This window comes from Acanthisitta chloris, unplaced genomic scaffold (genome assembly GCF_000695815.1).
Source record: "Acanthisitta chloris isolate BGI_N310 unplaced genomic scaffold, ASM69581v1 scaffold32679, whole genome shotgun sequence".
Lineage (NCBI taxonomy): Eukaryota > Metazoa > Chordata > Aves > Passeriformes > Acanthisittidae > Acanthisitta > Acanthisitta chloris.
The window spans coordinates 4,126-19,553 of record NW_008691404.1 but is presented as its reverse complement, the minus strand read 5'-3'; the positions used below and the strand labels follow the sequence as shown (position 1 = coordinate 19,553).

At 37.9% G+C, this 15,428-nt stretch overlaps 1 protein-coding gene across 1 annotated transcript in view; it reads right to left on the bottom strand.

Moving 5' to 3' along the window:
* The window catches only part of DNM1L (dynamin 1-like), a 32,413-nt gene that overhangs the window by 12,935 nt on the left and 4,050 nt on the right, over positions 1-15,428 (bottom strand). Inside the window, exons 2-6 of the mRNA XM_009082215.1 lie at positions 9,473-9,620; positions 3,605-3,651; positions 2,474-2,545; positions 1,838-1,924; positions 1,072-1,234 (exon numbers count right to left, since the gene is read on the bottom strand). Coding sequence (XP_009080463.1) covers positions 1,072-1,234; positions 1,838-1,924; positions 2,474-2,545; positions 3,605-3,651; positions 9,473-9,620 — 517 coding nt within the window. The remainder of the gene's footprint in view (positions 1-1,071; positions 1,235-1,837; positions 1,925-2,473; positions 2,546-3,604; positions 3,652-9,472; positions 9,621-15,428) is intronic.

Genomic DNA, 15,428 nt, shown 5'->3' with positions numbered 1-15,428 from the left:
ACTCTTTCTGAGTCTAAAAAACAAACCAGCACCTCAGCAAAATCAGTAGTTTCTTGGGTCTTGAAACTTTCATGTGTACTTCAAGTTCTCATTACATACCATTACTCCTACAGAACATGCATCATGAGCTGCCACTCCAGACCTTGAAGGTTTAGAATATTGGGAAGTGAACCAAAAAACACAGCTGATCATTTTTATATTTAAGGATAAATTAAAAGGGATCTGCTACCTTGAACCAGGACAATCTGACTGAGCAGGCTGCCAGAAGTGGTTTTCCCACAAGGTTATGAGGCTGTGGAACCCAGAAAGGCTTGGGCAAACAAGCCAAGGCAGACTTGGAATTTGAAAACAACCAAGAAATGTTACACTTTATGGGAAGAAAAATTTGACAGTAAAGCTCACCAACACTGAATTTTAGCCAAATTTCAGTACACCTGTTTCCCAAGTGTACTGTTCCATATCCTTTCCAATCACACAGTGCCATTTGTTACTCAATGGTACTGGCAGCACTTTACAAAAGCAAGAAGTAGGCAACCAGTAGCTTCAGATCTGTTTCAGAGTCATTAGGTAAATATAAGATGATAATCCTCTTTTAAATTAAATCAAACCAGTCGGTTCTGCCACATAAACACAGGCACCAAAATGAATACTGACAGCATATATTAATCTTATTCTTACTAAGAGTAACTAATCTAACAGCTAAACAATCAATTACTAGCTGAAACAACATTGGAGAATGAATTATCAAGTTGCCCAAACAGACTTCTGTAAACTAGTAAAACTCTGAAAACCCCCAATATTCTGTAATACTATTTTGCTGCTCTGGAAACAGAAGTGGCTCCTATGACTACTAAAACAGTTATTTGACCTGTCTATCAGTTACTAACTCATTGCAGCACTCTCAGAGTTGCAGAGACTGCAGCAAGGAGTCTTTAACCAATATAAACCCACCATTTTCTAGAAATGTGGTGACATTTGCTTTTCTTACTAACTTTTGCCCAAATGACTTCAGTTTTATTTTAGGATTTAATTTTAAAAAGAAGCTGAATTACAGTTTTTCTTGCTGCTTACCATCTGGATCTACCTCCCGAGCAATTTTCAGTGCCTCTGAAGTGGCCATGTCTGTGTTAGCAGCCGTGACTGCCAGAATAATGGAGTTTGGGTTGCTGATGAACTGAAGGATTAACTCTCTAATTTGAAGTTCAATGTCCTTTGGCTGATCACCAACTGGCACCTAGAGAAGAAACAATACAGAGATGTTCAACATTGTATATTTATGCCTGTGTGAGACTTGATATCCATATCCAGGAACCACCTGCACAAGTGCAGAGTGGGATGTGTCTGTGTGCATGGGCAGCAAACGAAGTCACCTTGTCATTTTCATGCTACAAAAAATTATTCCATATAAAACCTGAACAAACAGGACCTGAACATAGTGTATCCTCACTTTATACAACTAACACAAAATTCATGTAACTTCTGTAAAAGCAGTGTGGAAAACATTTGCAAACTAGCCAAATATTCCTCTGTCTGCAAGCACAGCTTTGAGACCTGCAGTGCTGCCTCTTCTGTGAAAAATAACATGCAGCCTGCACAAGAGTTGTACGTAGAAAGAGGAAGAACTTAAGCAAATCTACCTCTTACATCAGCAGAAGGCACCAGAAACCCAAATCTTACACCAGAAGATGGTGATATGTCAAATTTATAAAACGACTACTTAACCAGAGGAAAGCTGGTTATCCAACAATGCAGAATAATGCCAAAGAGTCACCACACACTCCTTGTTCAAAAACACACTGCTCACACTGAGTCAGAAGAGAAGCATTCTGCATCTTACCTTAGTCATTCCAGGTAAATCCACCAGAGTCAGATTTACAACATTAGTTGAAAAAATCTTCAGATGAATAGGTTCAGGACTGATCCCCTAGAAACATTAATAGTAGAAAATAATTACTGCACTGCATTATTTAAACACATCTTTTAGAAACCCAAAAGCTATGGTTTCATACTAGAAAAACTTTTTTTTCATCATAAACCTTACAACTACATGGCCAAGGAAAAAAAATCAGCCACATCTGCCAAGCCATTCCTTTGTCTATGGCAGCAGCCCTGTCCCTTCTCCTTCAGTATAATGCATAAAACCTTTTATACACCAGTGATTCTATAGATATGCAAGAATAGAACACTCAGTTTTATAATTACACATAGAGCCATGTATGTGGAGAAATGCAAACAAGTCTAACTCACAGTTTACTTTTTGCACTATCAATACACAAGCTTTAAGTAAAGCAACAATTCTCTTTTATCTGAAGTCATTTATCTAAAATACAATGAAAAAATACCAAGGCAGCAAATAGCATCACTGTGTTCTTTGTTAGAACAGTTCAAGACTTTTCACATCTAAGATGTTTAAGAGAGGTTTAAGCAGCAAGAGAATCTTTAGTAAGACAAAGCTGGACAGTACAACATTTACCTTATTATTTCCTGAAATCCTCTCTGTTTCATTTTCTATTTCCTGACGAATTTCATCAAAATCTGTATAGATCTGAATAAAGAAAAAACTTGCTTCAAAATCAAAGGCAGCATCCAGTTACCTAATTGCAAAATAATGCCCTCTTTCTGCAAGAGGCAGTGACAAACTAAGCATACAGAATATGAGAAAAAAAAGAAGAATTACTATTAGCCCTCAAGCTGATGCTAACAGGAATCATCACTGCTAAAAATTACAGAAATTAGTGTTTAATCTGTTGACTAATACTGTAAGGTGGCAGTTATTAGCACTTAGTACCCATCAGTGTCATCCAGAAGTTATTAACTAGTGTTCACATGAAGTGAATGTCAAACACTTAATTCCATGTTGAACCTAGTTGGAATCCTTTGAAGTTAATAAACAATATGCAGTCTGAACCTCTTCTCAGCTCAAAGACAACAGAGAACACAGAGTTTCATTTTCAAAACTTTCCTCTCTTATCAAAGCTGTTCTGCTTCCCCCAATCCAAAGTAAGTTAGCACAGAGCTATGCTTGCACTGTTCCCTCTACACTCCTCCCCAGCTTTCCTTCAATTGTAGCACTGCCTAGAAGGTGAGGAAATCAATTTAGAGCAATAAACATTGATACAATTCATCAGCAAACAAAAGATTACTTTCTTCAAGCAAAGAACTGAGCTTTGACTCTTACTGAAGTCCCAGGTCATCTCCATTTCTGCTTCTTGCCACTGATACACTTTAGGCTCTAACTTCTTTTCCACAGCTTTCTAACAAACCTCTGCAGTAGCCACATCTTCACTGGACTGAAAAGACTGGTGACTATACATATCCCTTGTCTTTGTGATCTCCATTCTCATTTTGCCAATGCACAAAATAGAATAATCAACACAAAAAGTAACGCAAAAAGGAGTACGATAAATAACTCAGCAGAATCCATCACACACACAACATATGTTTTATGTTTTCAAAAGTTTCAAAATCCTCAACACTCTGCCATATAGCATAGCAGGCAGAATAATCTCCTTTTCAGGAAAGTCAAGAGAAGAGGTAACAGAATTAAGGACATATTCATCAGTGTATTTATGACACTGCTACTCTATCATCACGGTGAACATACCTTATTTTTGGTATGAAGAAATTTGCCCCATTCTTCAGCATCTATCTCTGGAAATGAAGAATTGATACATGAGAAAGAGAAAGTAGATCTTTCAATAACATTTTTCAAAGACTATATGTCGAAAACTACAATGTGATTTTTTTTCAAGCAGCAAAAGAAAAATTAGTTAGCTTTCTATAGTCAGATGTTAAATAGATCAGTACAAATACATTTATGATTCTGCTTATTGAAACACTGCATCTCATGATTTGTAATTTTAATTACACATGGTCCACTTTCCTAACTGTGACTGAGCCAATCAGCTACTCTACAATCTTTCAGAAATGGTCTAGTCCACTAAATATCAGCTTGCAACAGAAAGCAGAATTATTAACAATAGCTTAAAACACCTGAAAAAAAAAAAAAAAAGCTAGCTCTTAGCATCTTTTCTTTTACCATGCAAGTAAGAGCAAACTACAGCTGAAAGAAAAAGTTAGAAAAACCTGTAGGACTAAAACCAAGCAAACAGAAAATACATAAGAATTCTGCATAGCAATGAAGCCTTAGGAGAAGATGTCACTTCCCAAATCTATCAAAGGCCAAACATCTTAACTCTTGTCCATCACCATCGACATCTGGAATTAGCTGGAGGCTAATGGAGCAGTGCCAGAAAGAGCAAAGGAGCTCTTGTCAATTCTTGCCTCCTGGCACAGGCAGCAGTTGGAGTCACACTGTGAGAGACTCACACTTTCCCAACTAGGTTTCCAAGTACTAGCGGTAAGTTCCATCTCCAATTTTTAGTTTGTGGCCATTTCCTCTCTGCTCCCTGACACAGCAATCTGCTCTAGAAGAACAGTCTACAAGAAATGTGGCTATTTGTAAAGAACATCGTTCACCTACAATCAAGTCATCTTTCTAAAACCTTTTTTCACTATGTTGAAAATCAAGGTACTGATCAATAGAGATTTTCTTTTTTAAAGGATTTGGGAATTAAAAGTGCAGGAGGTTCTATGAAGTAGCAACAGCACAGAAAGAAGCACAACCCATCTCATTCTAATGCAATAAGGTCAGAAAACTAAAAATCAACCAGATCACAAGACTAAGCAAAAGAATCAATCAACACAGTAGCTGAAGTGTAAAAGGAAAAGTGTAATCAACAAGAACTTGGCATGAAATGTATGTGCTTAGTGTATATAAGCATGCATTTTATGTGTAGGGAGAAAAAGCAAGTGGATAAAGGCAACCTTTAGAAAGGTGTCTTGGATTTTTCCATGTAGCAGGGTCTGCAGTTAAAGAGAAACAGCATTGAATTGTGTTTAACATTCTTAATCATATTTAATATAGCATTTTGTTAACTTCCAGTACCAGCTTCTATTACAAAGATCACAAATGCATGCAGACAGATGTGCTCTTCTAGTACTGATGAGAACGTGTAACATGTTAGCAATATGCACAGAAGTAAGATCTTCACTAAACACTGAGAAATGATGCATATTAATCAGGCAGTCTAGTCAACAAAGTTTACTTGATGACAACTATTATTGCTGTTCACCTAATTCCAACAGCTCAGTCTTTTTATCTGAGCACAGAAAACAGCACCATTAGGCTCCACAAAGCTGAACTTCATTGGTGAAATGTGTTTCTCTTCACTTATTCATGGCAAGAACCAGAAAGGCTAAGGAAACATTTTAAGGTCACTGGAAGTAATATTACTGTGTGGGAAAGTAACCTGAGGTTTTGCACCAGTATTTCTAATACTCAATTAAACACATCAGTTCTGAGACAGATCTAAAAAGAGAACACAGCTATCACCCTTCTCAACTTCCGATTTTCTCAATGTATTTATGGAAATCCCATTACAGAAAAAAACCTCTTTTTATTGAAGAGCTGATGAATTTACAACTCTATTTTTATGTGATGTCTGTACAGCACCATGGAAGTGCAAGAATCAAAACAAACTGGTGAAGACATTTTTGGTATGTGCCTGTTTGGTACAAATGCAAGTAGCACAGCAACAATCAACTCATCAGTTTGGAAAGCTTAGTACACCTGGAGTTATTTTATTGTCTTGCTCAGAGAAGTGAGTCAAAGGTATATGTATCATCAGTGGAAATATGCTGATTTTGATGGACTGGATCCATCAAGGAAAACTTTTAAAAACCAAACTTTTATCCTTTCTGTTCTGCAGGCACATGAGCTATGAAGAAACCATTGTTAGGAGGAAACTTTGTTTGTCTTGGTTGGTAAATAGGCAAAATTACATACTAGTCTCAAAAAATAAGTGCAAATTGAAACGGTTCATTGATTCCAGGTTATTGAATAGGTTTAGCTTATTTGTGGTTCAGAGGAAATAAAGCAAAATGCACACACAGGAAGAAACTACAGTGTCTTCAGGATTGTATTGCTCATCTCCTCTCAAAAATTGAATCTAAGAGTAGAGAGGCATAAAGCAGGAAGAAAAATATACAGGAAGATCCTATCATCATTACATTTGAAAGATATGGACAAAGAACTCTCCTGTTATGTCCCTCCTTGGATATGATGTCCTTCATGGACACACTGTTTTAGACTTAAATTATTGGGTTTGTGGTGACATAGGAATTTGCAGCTAGGTATAAGGCTTAATTTTATGTATAAATAACTGGGGTTTTTTTCAGTATAATCTATGAAATTCATAAAATAAATATTCTAAAAGACACATTCGAGTCAGAGGCATTTTAACTTGCTAACTTCTATGGAAAAATTTCCCAACAGACCTAATCTAATGCAACGGAGTTTTTAGGAAAGGAGAAAGGATTTGCATTACTCTAAAGGTAAGGATGCTGAATGCAAGGAGGAAGTGTTTTAATTAGCCTAGATTCAACAACCCCATGTTCTGGTTTGCATGTAGAACACTTTTTAATCATTCATTTAACTGGTAAATCACTCTTCCCCCAGTTACAGTAATTCTGAAAGCTTTTTGGGCAAAACCTTCAGGTGATCTAATCGTCTGATTACATTCAAGATTCAATGCTAGATAAAAGTGTGCAGCAATTAGACTGTGGTCATTACAAAATTAAGCATTACAAAGTATAAGATATTATTAAAACAGCAGCAGTTAAGAACAAACACATCCTGCCTTTCAAAAAAACCCCAAGAACACCTGCCAAACAAAGCAACAGTCTGATTGCTTTTCTGGCTTTTCATATCTGGTAAGACCTGAACTCGTTAATTAACACAAAGGAAAACTAGACATATTACAGTATTTTTCTCAGAACAGCTCTCCACCAAATTGTACTTGTTGCATCCTAGACTGCAATACACCTTTTAAGCTCTTACTGACTTCAGTTACTCAAATATCTCTTCTCCCTTCCTAAAGCAGTAGAAATGTACCCAATGCACAGTGGGAGCACAGAGAAGCCACTGAGTCCTAGAAGGTCACCACTACAGAGGATTTCTGTATGCAATGGCAGTGATAACTTCCCAAATGCCAAACTCCTAGCTTTCTAGTTTGTCTTCACAGCTCCCAGACCCAGACAACTACCATCTGAAGTCTTTTCCTCATCCTTTAGTAGCTCTCTTTCTCTAAATTTTAAAAAAAAAAGCTTACTTGTGAAAAAAGCACATGCACACCTTCCAATCCCTCCTGCACACTGTACCATTTTTTTTCCATCCTTGACACTACCTAGATGGCAAGAGTTTTTGTGTGTTTTTCTCTTGTGCTTCTACCAAGCCACGTACAATGAAGCAGACCATATTGTTTGGGAGCTAGCTGGATGAGACTGCTAATTGAAGTAGAGAGCAAAAAGCTGACAACAGTGTTGATTTATCAAGCAACAGAACTGTATTAATTATTCCTATGTTCCATATCACTTCTATCTGTTTAAAATTTGAACAACATTCAGTTTCCTATCTTACAACAAAAAGAAAAGACATTCACGGCTTTACCACTGCTCAGTTCCCTCTTCTTTTCCATTTCCAAACAAATGGATAAACTACCAGAACACATCTTTGCTACAAGACCTATCTAATAATTCACAAGACCAGGCCCAGTTCTCTGATAAGTGCTGCTTCTCTTGCAATTCGATCAGAGAACACCACAGTGTGGTATCACCACATCAAACACAGTGTATGTGCTGAATCATTAGAGGCTAATCATAAACAGCAAAAGCTTAATGAGAACATTTCCTTTATACCAAATCACACACAGAATATATGCATCAGTCTGAAATACCTGGCTAAACCAGATCAGTAATAAAATCATTTAGCCCATGATTTGCCTGAAATTTGGAGAAAGAAGAGGCATTTCAAACTCAACTGGTAAGTCATAAAGGTTTCTTCGTTCTTACCAAACAAGCCAACAACTCTCTCAAAGGAACATCAAGGTGAGATTATAACACATATTGGTTTTTTCCCCAAAAAAAAGCTAAATGAGCATCATAAATAATAATGTAGCCCAACATCCTTTTGCATTTTAAATTTAGAACCCAAATCCCCAGGCTCAAGTCATTCAGATACAACCTACAACAGGAAAGGTCTGCCTTGACTCAGAATACTCTAATGAAAAATGCATCTTTTACACCTGTGAAGTTGCAGAACAGAACAAAATAATATTTTACCCTACAACTCAGAATCAAAACTTTCTGAAAAGTGCTAGAAACTATACACTGCACAAGTAGTGTAAAACCACATTTAAAGAGATCAAATGCACCATTTGTAAAAGGTTGCCCAGAGGCTCTGAATTTTCCACCCTTGAAGGTTTTCAAGACCCAACCGGATAAAGACTGAAGCAACCTGGTCTTGAGTTCAGAACTGGCCCTTGTTTGAGGAGGAGACTAGACTAGAGACCTCTTGAGATCATTTCCAATCTGAATTGTCCTACAATCTCTCACATGGATTGTGTGCTAAAAGTTAGGCTAAATTGTTATGAAACCTAATTGTGTTCTCTGCTTGTGGCAACAACAAAAATTGGAGCTTAAACCTTTTAAACTGCACAGTATTAGTAACCGCTTTGGAAACCAAAGGCTATCAATATTACAGGAATATAAATACTGTAAAGAACTTGCAATATCTTGACTTCCTATTACTAGAATTCAGCACAATTAGAATTACTATTTATAGCCCCAAGTTTATCACACCATCAAAAGCCTGTGCACTCATTACTGCCTACATCAAAAAGCTAAGGTTTGTCTTACAGTCCAAAGGTGGATATGCCCCTGCTGCTTCTTCCTAAGATCAAGAGCATTAGCTAGTTTAGAATGAGCATTGAAACTCCCAAGGGGCAACCAAGACTGTTTTCTTGATTTGCCGCAGGATAATACAGAAACACTACAGAAGACAAGTTTCAAACTAGACACCTTCAGAACACTTAAGAGTGCTGTTCTTGATGTGCTTTGAATCTCTCTGTGTAGCCCAATAAGGCAATATCTGTAAGCTACTGAACATGCCCATCAAATTCTGTTTGAATCTACTACCAAGTTGTTTTCATTTCTCCTTCTTCCTCTCCATTCAGAACTTACCTATTTCCTAACCTCCTTCTAAAAAGTCATATTCATCCTCTCAATCAAGCAAAAGTGAGTGAAGTAAAACACACACAAGAAAATCATGTTCTTTACACTCTAGACAATTATCCTCATTACTGAAATGCTTTCTTTGGCCTAATTTTCTCAAAAGGAAAGAGAAGGACAGGAAAGCTCATAACATTAAAGGTATTTCGAATATCCAAAAGATTTTGACTTCCTGATATTTGCTAAATGGACAGATGTGACAACAGCCGTGATTTCTTCCAAGCAAATTTTAGAAAGCACACTTAGAGTTTTAAGATTACAACAACTAATTTTTCAGTTAAAAGCACAAGAAAGATTAGAAGTCTCTTTCCAACAAGGCAAAACACTCTTGGATCACACTTACCATTTTCATCTCCAGCTGTTTTCCGACCATCCTCTGGGGAAACATGTACCAGCTGCAGAATTAGGGGTCTCCGGGTGACAACTCCAGTACCTCGTGGGAGTAGATCTCTTCCCACAAGACTTTCCAACACAGAACTCTTTCCACTGCTCTGAAAATTAGAACACAGCCACATTATTCAATTAAACATAAAACTGCTGTAATATTTTAGCTTTAGTTCATCCAACCTGCAGACAGTGCTCGGCTATAATGCCTGATAGACACACAGCATCTAACAGCAGTCACAATGCAGAGACAAGTTTGCTGCAAACCAGTGAGTGCCCAAACCTGTTTTAAATACTTACAAGCCATGGGACACTTGAGAGCCATGTACAAAGAGCATCTTCTATCTGAGGTGAAACTCAGCACTTAATAGGCTTCAGAAAAAGTAACATCCTATTTAACATTTTCTACCACAAATATTAATCTCTCCAGAAGCATTTATGGAGGGAAAAAAAAGCTTTTCTTTATAATGCTCAGAAGGAAATTCTACGTCTTGTACTATGTCATTTTCTAACATCTTGCACTAAAACTTCACTCAGTAAACTGAGGAATTTACCCACCTGTTAGTATTTGTTAGCAGTAACATGGGCTTAACTTACAAGAGCATAACACGAGCAGATATTAATTATGTATATTTGAGTACACTAAGCTATTACAACCTTATATTTCTTTCAGTTTGAGTTTGTTTTGGGACTTTTTTTTTTACAATGTATTGTATCAGCCTCCTAAGTGCAGACATTGTTTTACACCCTGAACATGAGAACACACAATTTCATGCCCTCCCACTCACTCTTTCTGTATAGACACACATATATATAATTAACTGCAAACAAATGTGTAAGTAACAACAAACTGTAAGAAGTTGCAAAATACTTAAAGGCTGTGAAACTACAAATATGTTTTGAGAGTCTACATTTAAAATGTTCTCCTGCAGCACTTCTGTATAAAATGCAGAATTGATCCAACAAGCAGCTATGAACACATGGGTTTTAAAAGTGATTCAAGACCAGCACCATGCTAAATCTAACAATAAACAACAGACCCAGCTCTGACAACATAATACTTTGAAAGTCAGGCTGAGAGGGTTTTATCTTTTTAACTGAATTGCATGAAACTCTTCCAATCTTCTGCAGCTGGAAAATCAATATGGGCATGCCATGAGAAAACCTGCTCTGAAGTCATTGATATCAGCTAGGAAACATTTCTATATTAATGATACTAACCAAACAATTCTATTATTAAAAAAAACCCCAAAACCCAGTCAAACAACAAACAAATAAAACTCCCGCTATTCTACCACTTTCTTGTATATGCTTTATGGCACAGAAAAGAGCTGATTTATGAAAAATATAATTTCTCTCAATGGATGAGCAGCAAACCAATGATTCTGTGTTTTCTTGTGGTTAGAATGATCACTCAGTCTGAAAGGTGAGAGGTGAGACATAGATGAAGAGGCTTTTCCTGAACTAATCCAAGTACAGAAGGGACAGCAATAAACAGCTGGAGTCCTTATCAAGAACCTCATCAACTCAAGAAACCAAAATCCATGGCACAAGTTGCTGCACACTACTGCTCAATGATTGGTCTTTGCAAGAGAGTAGTACTGCAGGAAAATAAGATGAGCACACACCAAACTACATACAGAAATAAAACAGTGTCTTGCACCACTTCCACAGTTATGTTTGGATATAGAAGGAATGATCTGGATCCTTCGCAAATGTGAAGTCATACACTAGATGAGACATTACAGTACTCCACACATCAGGAAATTCATTTCAAATCACATTACATTCCCTCATTACAGCCATCTGTTGCTGGAATATGATACAGCACCTAATGCCACACTCCTTAACCTGCACTCCATACACATCCATTACCAGGAACTGCCTGGGACTATGGTGAGGAAAGCAGTAAACATGAATCTGATCTTCTACCACTGGGGTGAAGTGAGGGATATGGGTCTGTTAAGAACACAAGCTCAGTTCAGCCAGTCCTTCACACAACAGGTGTAAACAAACTCATTTCAGCCAGTCCTTCATACAACAGGTGTAGGCAGAGACTAATACTGATGCCCAAAGGCACCACAGAATTTTTAGGCCTAAGTCTGCAGAAGCATCATGCTTGTCTCATCATCCCACTGGAATGCTCATCATGATTTTAAGCATTGACTGAAATCCATACGTTCATTTCATGATGGGTCTAGAAAAGCATTAGCAAATTCTAAACTTACATAGCAGATCAGCCAGATTTTTCCCCTAGACCCTAATATCTGATCCTAATTTGAAATATCTATTAGCTGTGTTATCTAGAGGAATTTTATACAGATTGCTCAGAAAGGGCAAGTACAAGAACATCTTGCTGTCTGTTGCTTCTTTAACCACTGTGCCAAACCTCCAGGACTAAGTGTTTAACACTCTGTTCTCTTACTCATCATCTGTGTCACAGATAAGCACCTGAGTTTGGTGGATGGTAAAAGACTTTTCTCCAGAAGCAGTAAGATGAGGTGATGTGCACAGGACTTAAGTATTTTATTTACATCATATATACTGTCAGAGTGTGTTGAAGTCTTAACAGCTTTCTCACTGCCTCCTTAACACCTGTATGTTCCTGATTGCCAGCATCATCTTCAGGTTAATCTAAACCAATCAACTGGGAAATGATTGTGCACTTACTCTCACAAATTAAAAAGCTGCAATCTGCAAAAAGTGTGATCCGCTCCAAAAATCCAGGGGGCTCTGCTGTTCAACAGTCCTCGTGAACCTCCCCATCCTTCACTTCTTCTTTACTTGTCCTTGCACATTTCAATTTAAGCATCAAGAGGCATTTGCTCCCATCCATTACTCTAATTCCTATGAGAAAATGTGGGTTGCAATCTGCTGTATCACTAACCATATTTTTCAGGAACTCAGAAGCAGCAGACAGCAGTGCATAACTCTATAATTGTCCAGCTTCATTAACAGCAAGAGATGCTGCTTTCAACAACACTTTAGGGCTGACAAGCCAAGTGGAAGAGACTCTGTATTGAAAATTCTCAAGTTACACTACAAGCAACTGCTCACATCCATCCCACTTACTTCACTGGCTTTCTTACTCTATTTCCCTGTCCTCATCAGCATTCCTATTTTAGAAGACTGGAATCCTACACACAACAGCACACAAAGATGCTTTCGCCACATCTAAAGAGAGCTCTGACCCAATCTTCTTCCACTATTGACAGCTACCCTCCACTTTGCACCTCATCTACAGGCACAAAGGCCTAGAACACCTTGATGGTGAAAATGAGGCCCATATTCACTGTCAGTAAATCACCAGTCACAGTCAGCAGCAAGCCTGTATTTCCCTCATTTCACTTTTTTCTTTAACTGCTGATGTACTGCTGGACGCTCTCCTTCTTGCCTCTGATGTTCCTTACCATCCCCTTATGGAGATAATACCATCTCTGCACATGCAGGAAGTAATTTTATATCATTGAGTGAGCTTGTTCTCATTTCTGCCTTCTGCATGAATCTTCTGTGTTGAGGCTCAGTCATGAGTTTCCTTCACACTGCTCTCCTTACGTGTCTACTCATTTTCCCACGCAAGTGTATGGACTATTGTTTTGTGCTCCAATGAGGTTGTCCTTAAAGGTATGTCAGGTCTCTCGAGCTTCACAGCCCAGTAACTGGCAGCATCCCACCAATCAGCTCAGGAAATAAGCCAAGTCTGCTTTTACTCTTTCTTACCAAGCCCATGCAGCAAGAGGGCAATGAACACAAGACTCACATGGAGTCTCACTGATGCACAAGAACTATGAGATTTTTCAATGTCACTTGCTCGGATTGTTGCCTGTTGCATATTTCAAGTATTATTAAAATTATAATGGACTTGTATAAGCTGCAACAAATTTTAAGTCATCTTACAAGAATCCGCTGCCTGGCTTGGTCTGTCTTTAGATTTCATAACCTCTCTGTGAATCCAATGCAAAAGAATCTGTGGAAAAAAAACTTTATATGGAAACATGCCCAATAAACTACTGGGAAACTTCCAACAGGAAAATTAGTTGAAAGGGGTGTAAACTTTGCTCATTGCTTTTGAGAGGACAAACTGATAAATTTTTTGTTATCTCATCAAATAGGAAAAAACTGCAAAGAACTGCTGCAACACAACACAGATTTACTGCAGGAAAGCACAAGAAAATAAAGAGGCAGTGACATCAGAATTCCCTGACCTTTTGAGTGGTTCAAAACCAACAAACATTTGGGAAGGACCAAGAGGAACTGTCAAGTAAGAGAGTTCTCAGTGAGACATCATAATTCCTGAAGAATTCTTTTAAGGAAAGCAATGCATCTGCTTTGACACCCAAGGTGAATGGTGGCAATTTTGCAGTTGCTGTCATACAAGAACTATAAAAGTCCTGCTGGCTAAATCATGCTCTCAGCAATATAGACCTATATGGTTTACTAAACCTTCATGTTATTACTGGGAAATACAAGCTAATGGATTTTTGCTGGGATCTCATCCACAGGAATATTCTCCAGAGAGGTGCTTTGAAAAGAAGTACTCTGCAACAGCTATTCTGGAAGAGTTCAGCATGGTACCACTAAATAGGAACAATATTTTTTTTCTTGTCTTGTTTTGCAAACACTAATTATTCTGAAATAAAAGGTCAGCACACCCCCCAATTCCAGTACAGTTCCACAAGGCCTAATATATTATCTTAAGCCATTGTTTGAAACAAGATTACACTTCTAAACAGATACAGAAGAGTTAACAGGCTGAACCCACCTCGAGAAAGCAGCAGAGCCAACATAATGCACTGCTCATTGTTGCAAAATGCATTTGCTCTATGAAAGATCTTGTCTGGATTACAAGACTGTTATTCCTGCAGGCCATTCCCCACTTAGTCAAATGGAGAGATTTTCTGGGTCAGTTGGGAAGAAACTGAGAGTCACAGGGACTCCACAAAAACAGCTTAGGTCCTAGTAGTAAGGAAATCCAGAATTTGCATGGCTCGGTCCAAATTCTTCAGAAATCCTGTATTTACACCATATCTAACTCCAGACACATGCCAAACAACAGCAAACAGATAAATGATCTGCAGATATATTCCTTCTCAATGCATCAACTCCCCAAAAAAAGATAACTCAGCAAATTAGAAACAAGAGCAGACTAAGTTAGACCATGGAACTGTGGTAACTGAAGATTCACCTTTCAAAGGCAGATGGACTGACCTTACACAGTGTTGCTTATACTACATTATCCATGACTTGCTGTAAAGTGAACCAAAACAATGTCAATCTGTATCTTCGAATTTTAAAAGTTCAAAAGAACAGAGAATTGTGTGTGGGTTTTTTAACAGAAAACCAATCAACCTTCTGGCTACTAACTAGATGAACAAATCTTTTCCAAGAACTACACAGCCTTTTTCTCTCCAGATCCCAGAAAACACTTGCCCAGGCTGTCTGTTTTAATACTCTTCCCTTCATTTTCCTGAAAACATGTTTTCTTTGCACTGTCTCCCCTGGACAACATACAAGATCCACCTGATCTAATTAAAATACAGGTTTTCCAAGAAAAACAATTGCCAAGCACAAGAAGAACACGACTCTGGCAGAAAGCATCAAAACTACTGGTGAAAAACACACTGAAAAGATAAAATCAACGGGGGCAAAGAAACCCAAACAAGAAAAAAACCCCAAACAGAAGCACCAAACCACTTCATTCACAGCCATACAAGATCCACCTGATCTAATTAAAATACAGGTTTTCCAAGAAAAACAATTGCCAAGCACAAGAAGAACACGACTCTGGCAGAAAGCATCAAAACTACTGGTGAAAAACACACTGAAAAGATAAAATCAACGGGGGCAAAGAAACCCAAACAAGAAAAAAACCCCAAACAGAAGCACCAAACCACTTCATTCACAGCGCAACTGTG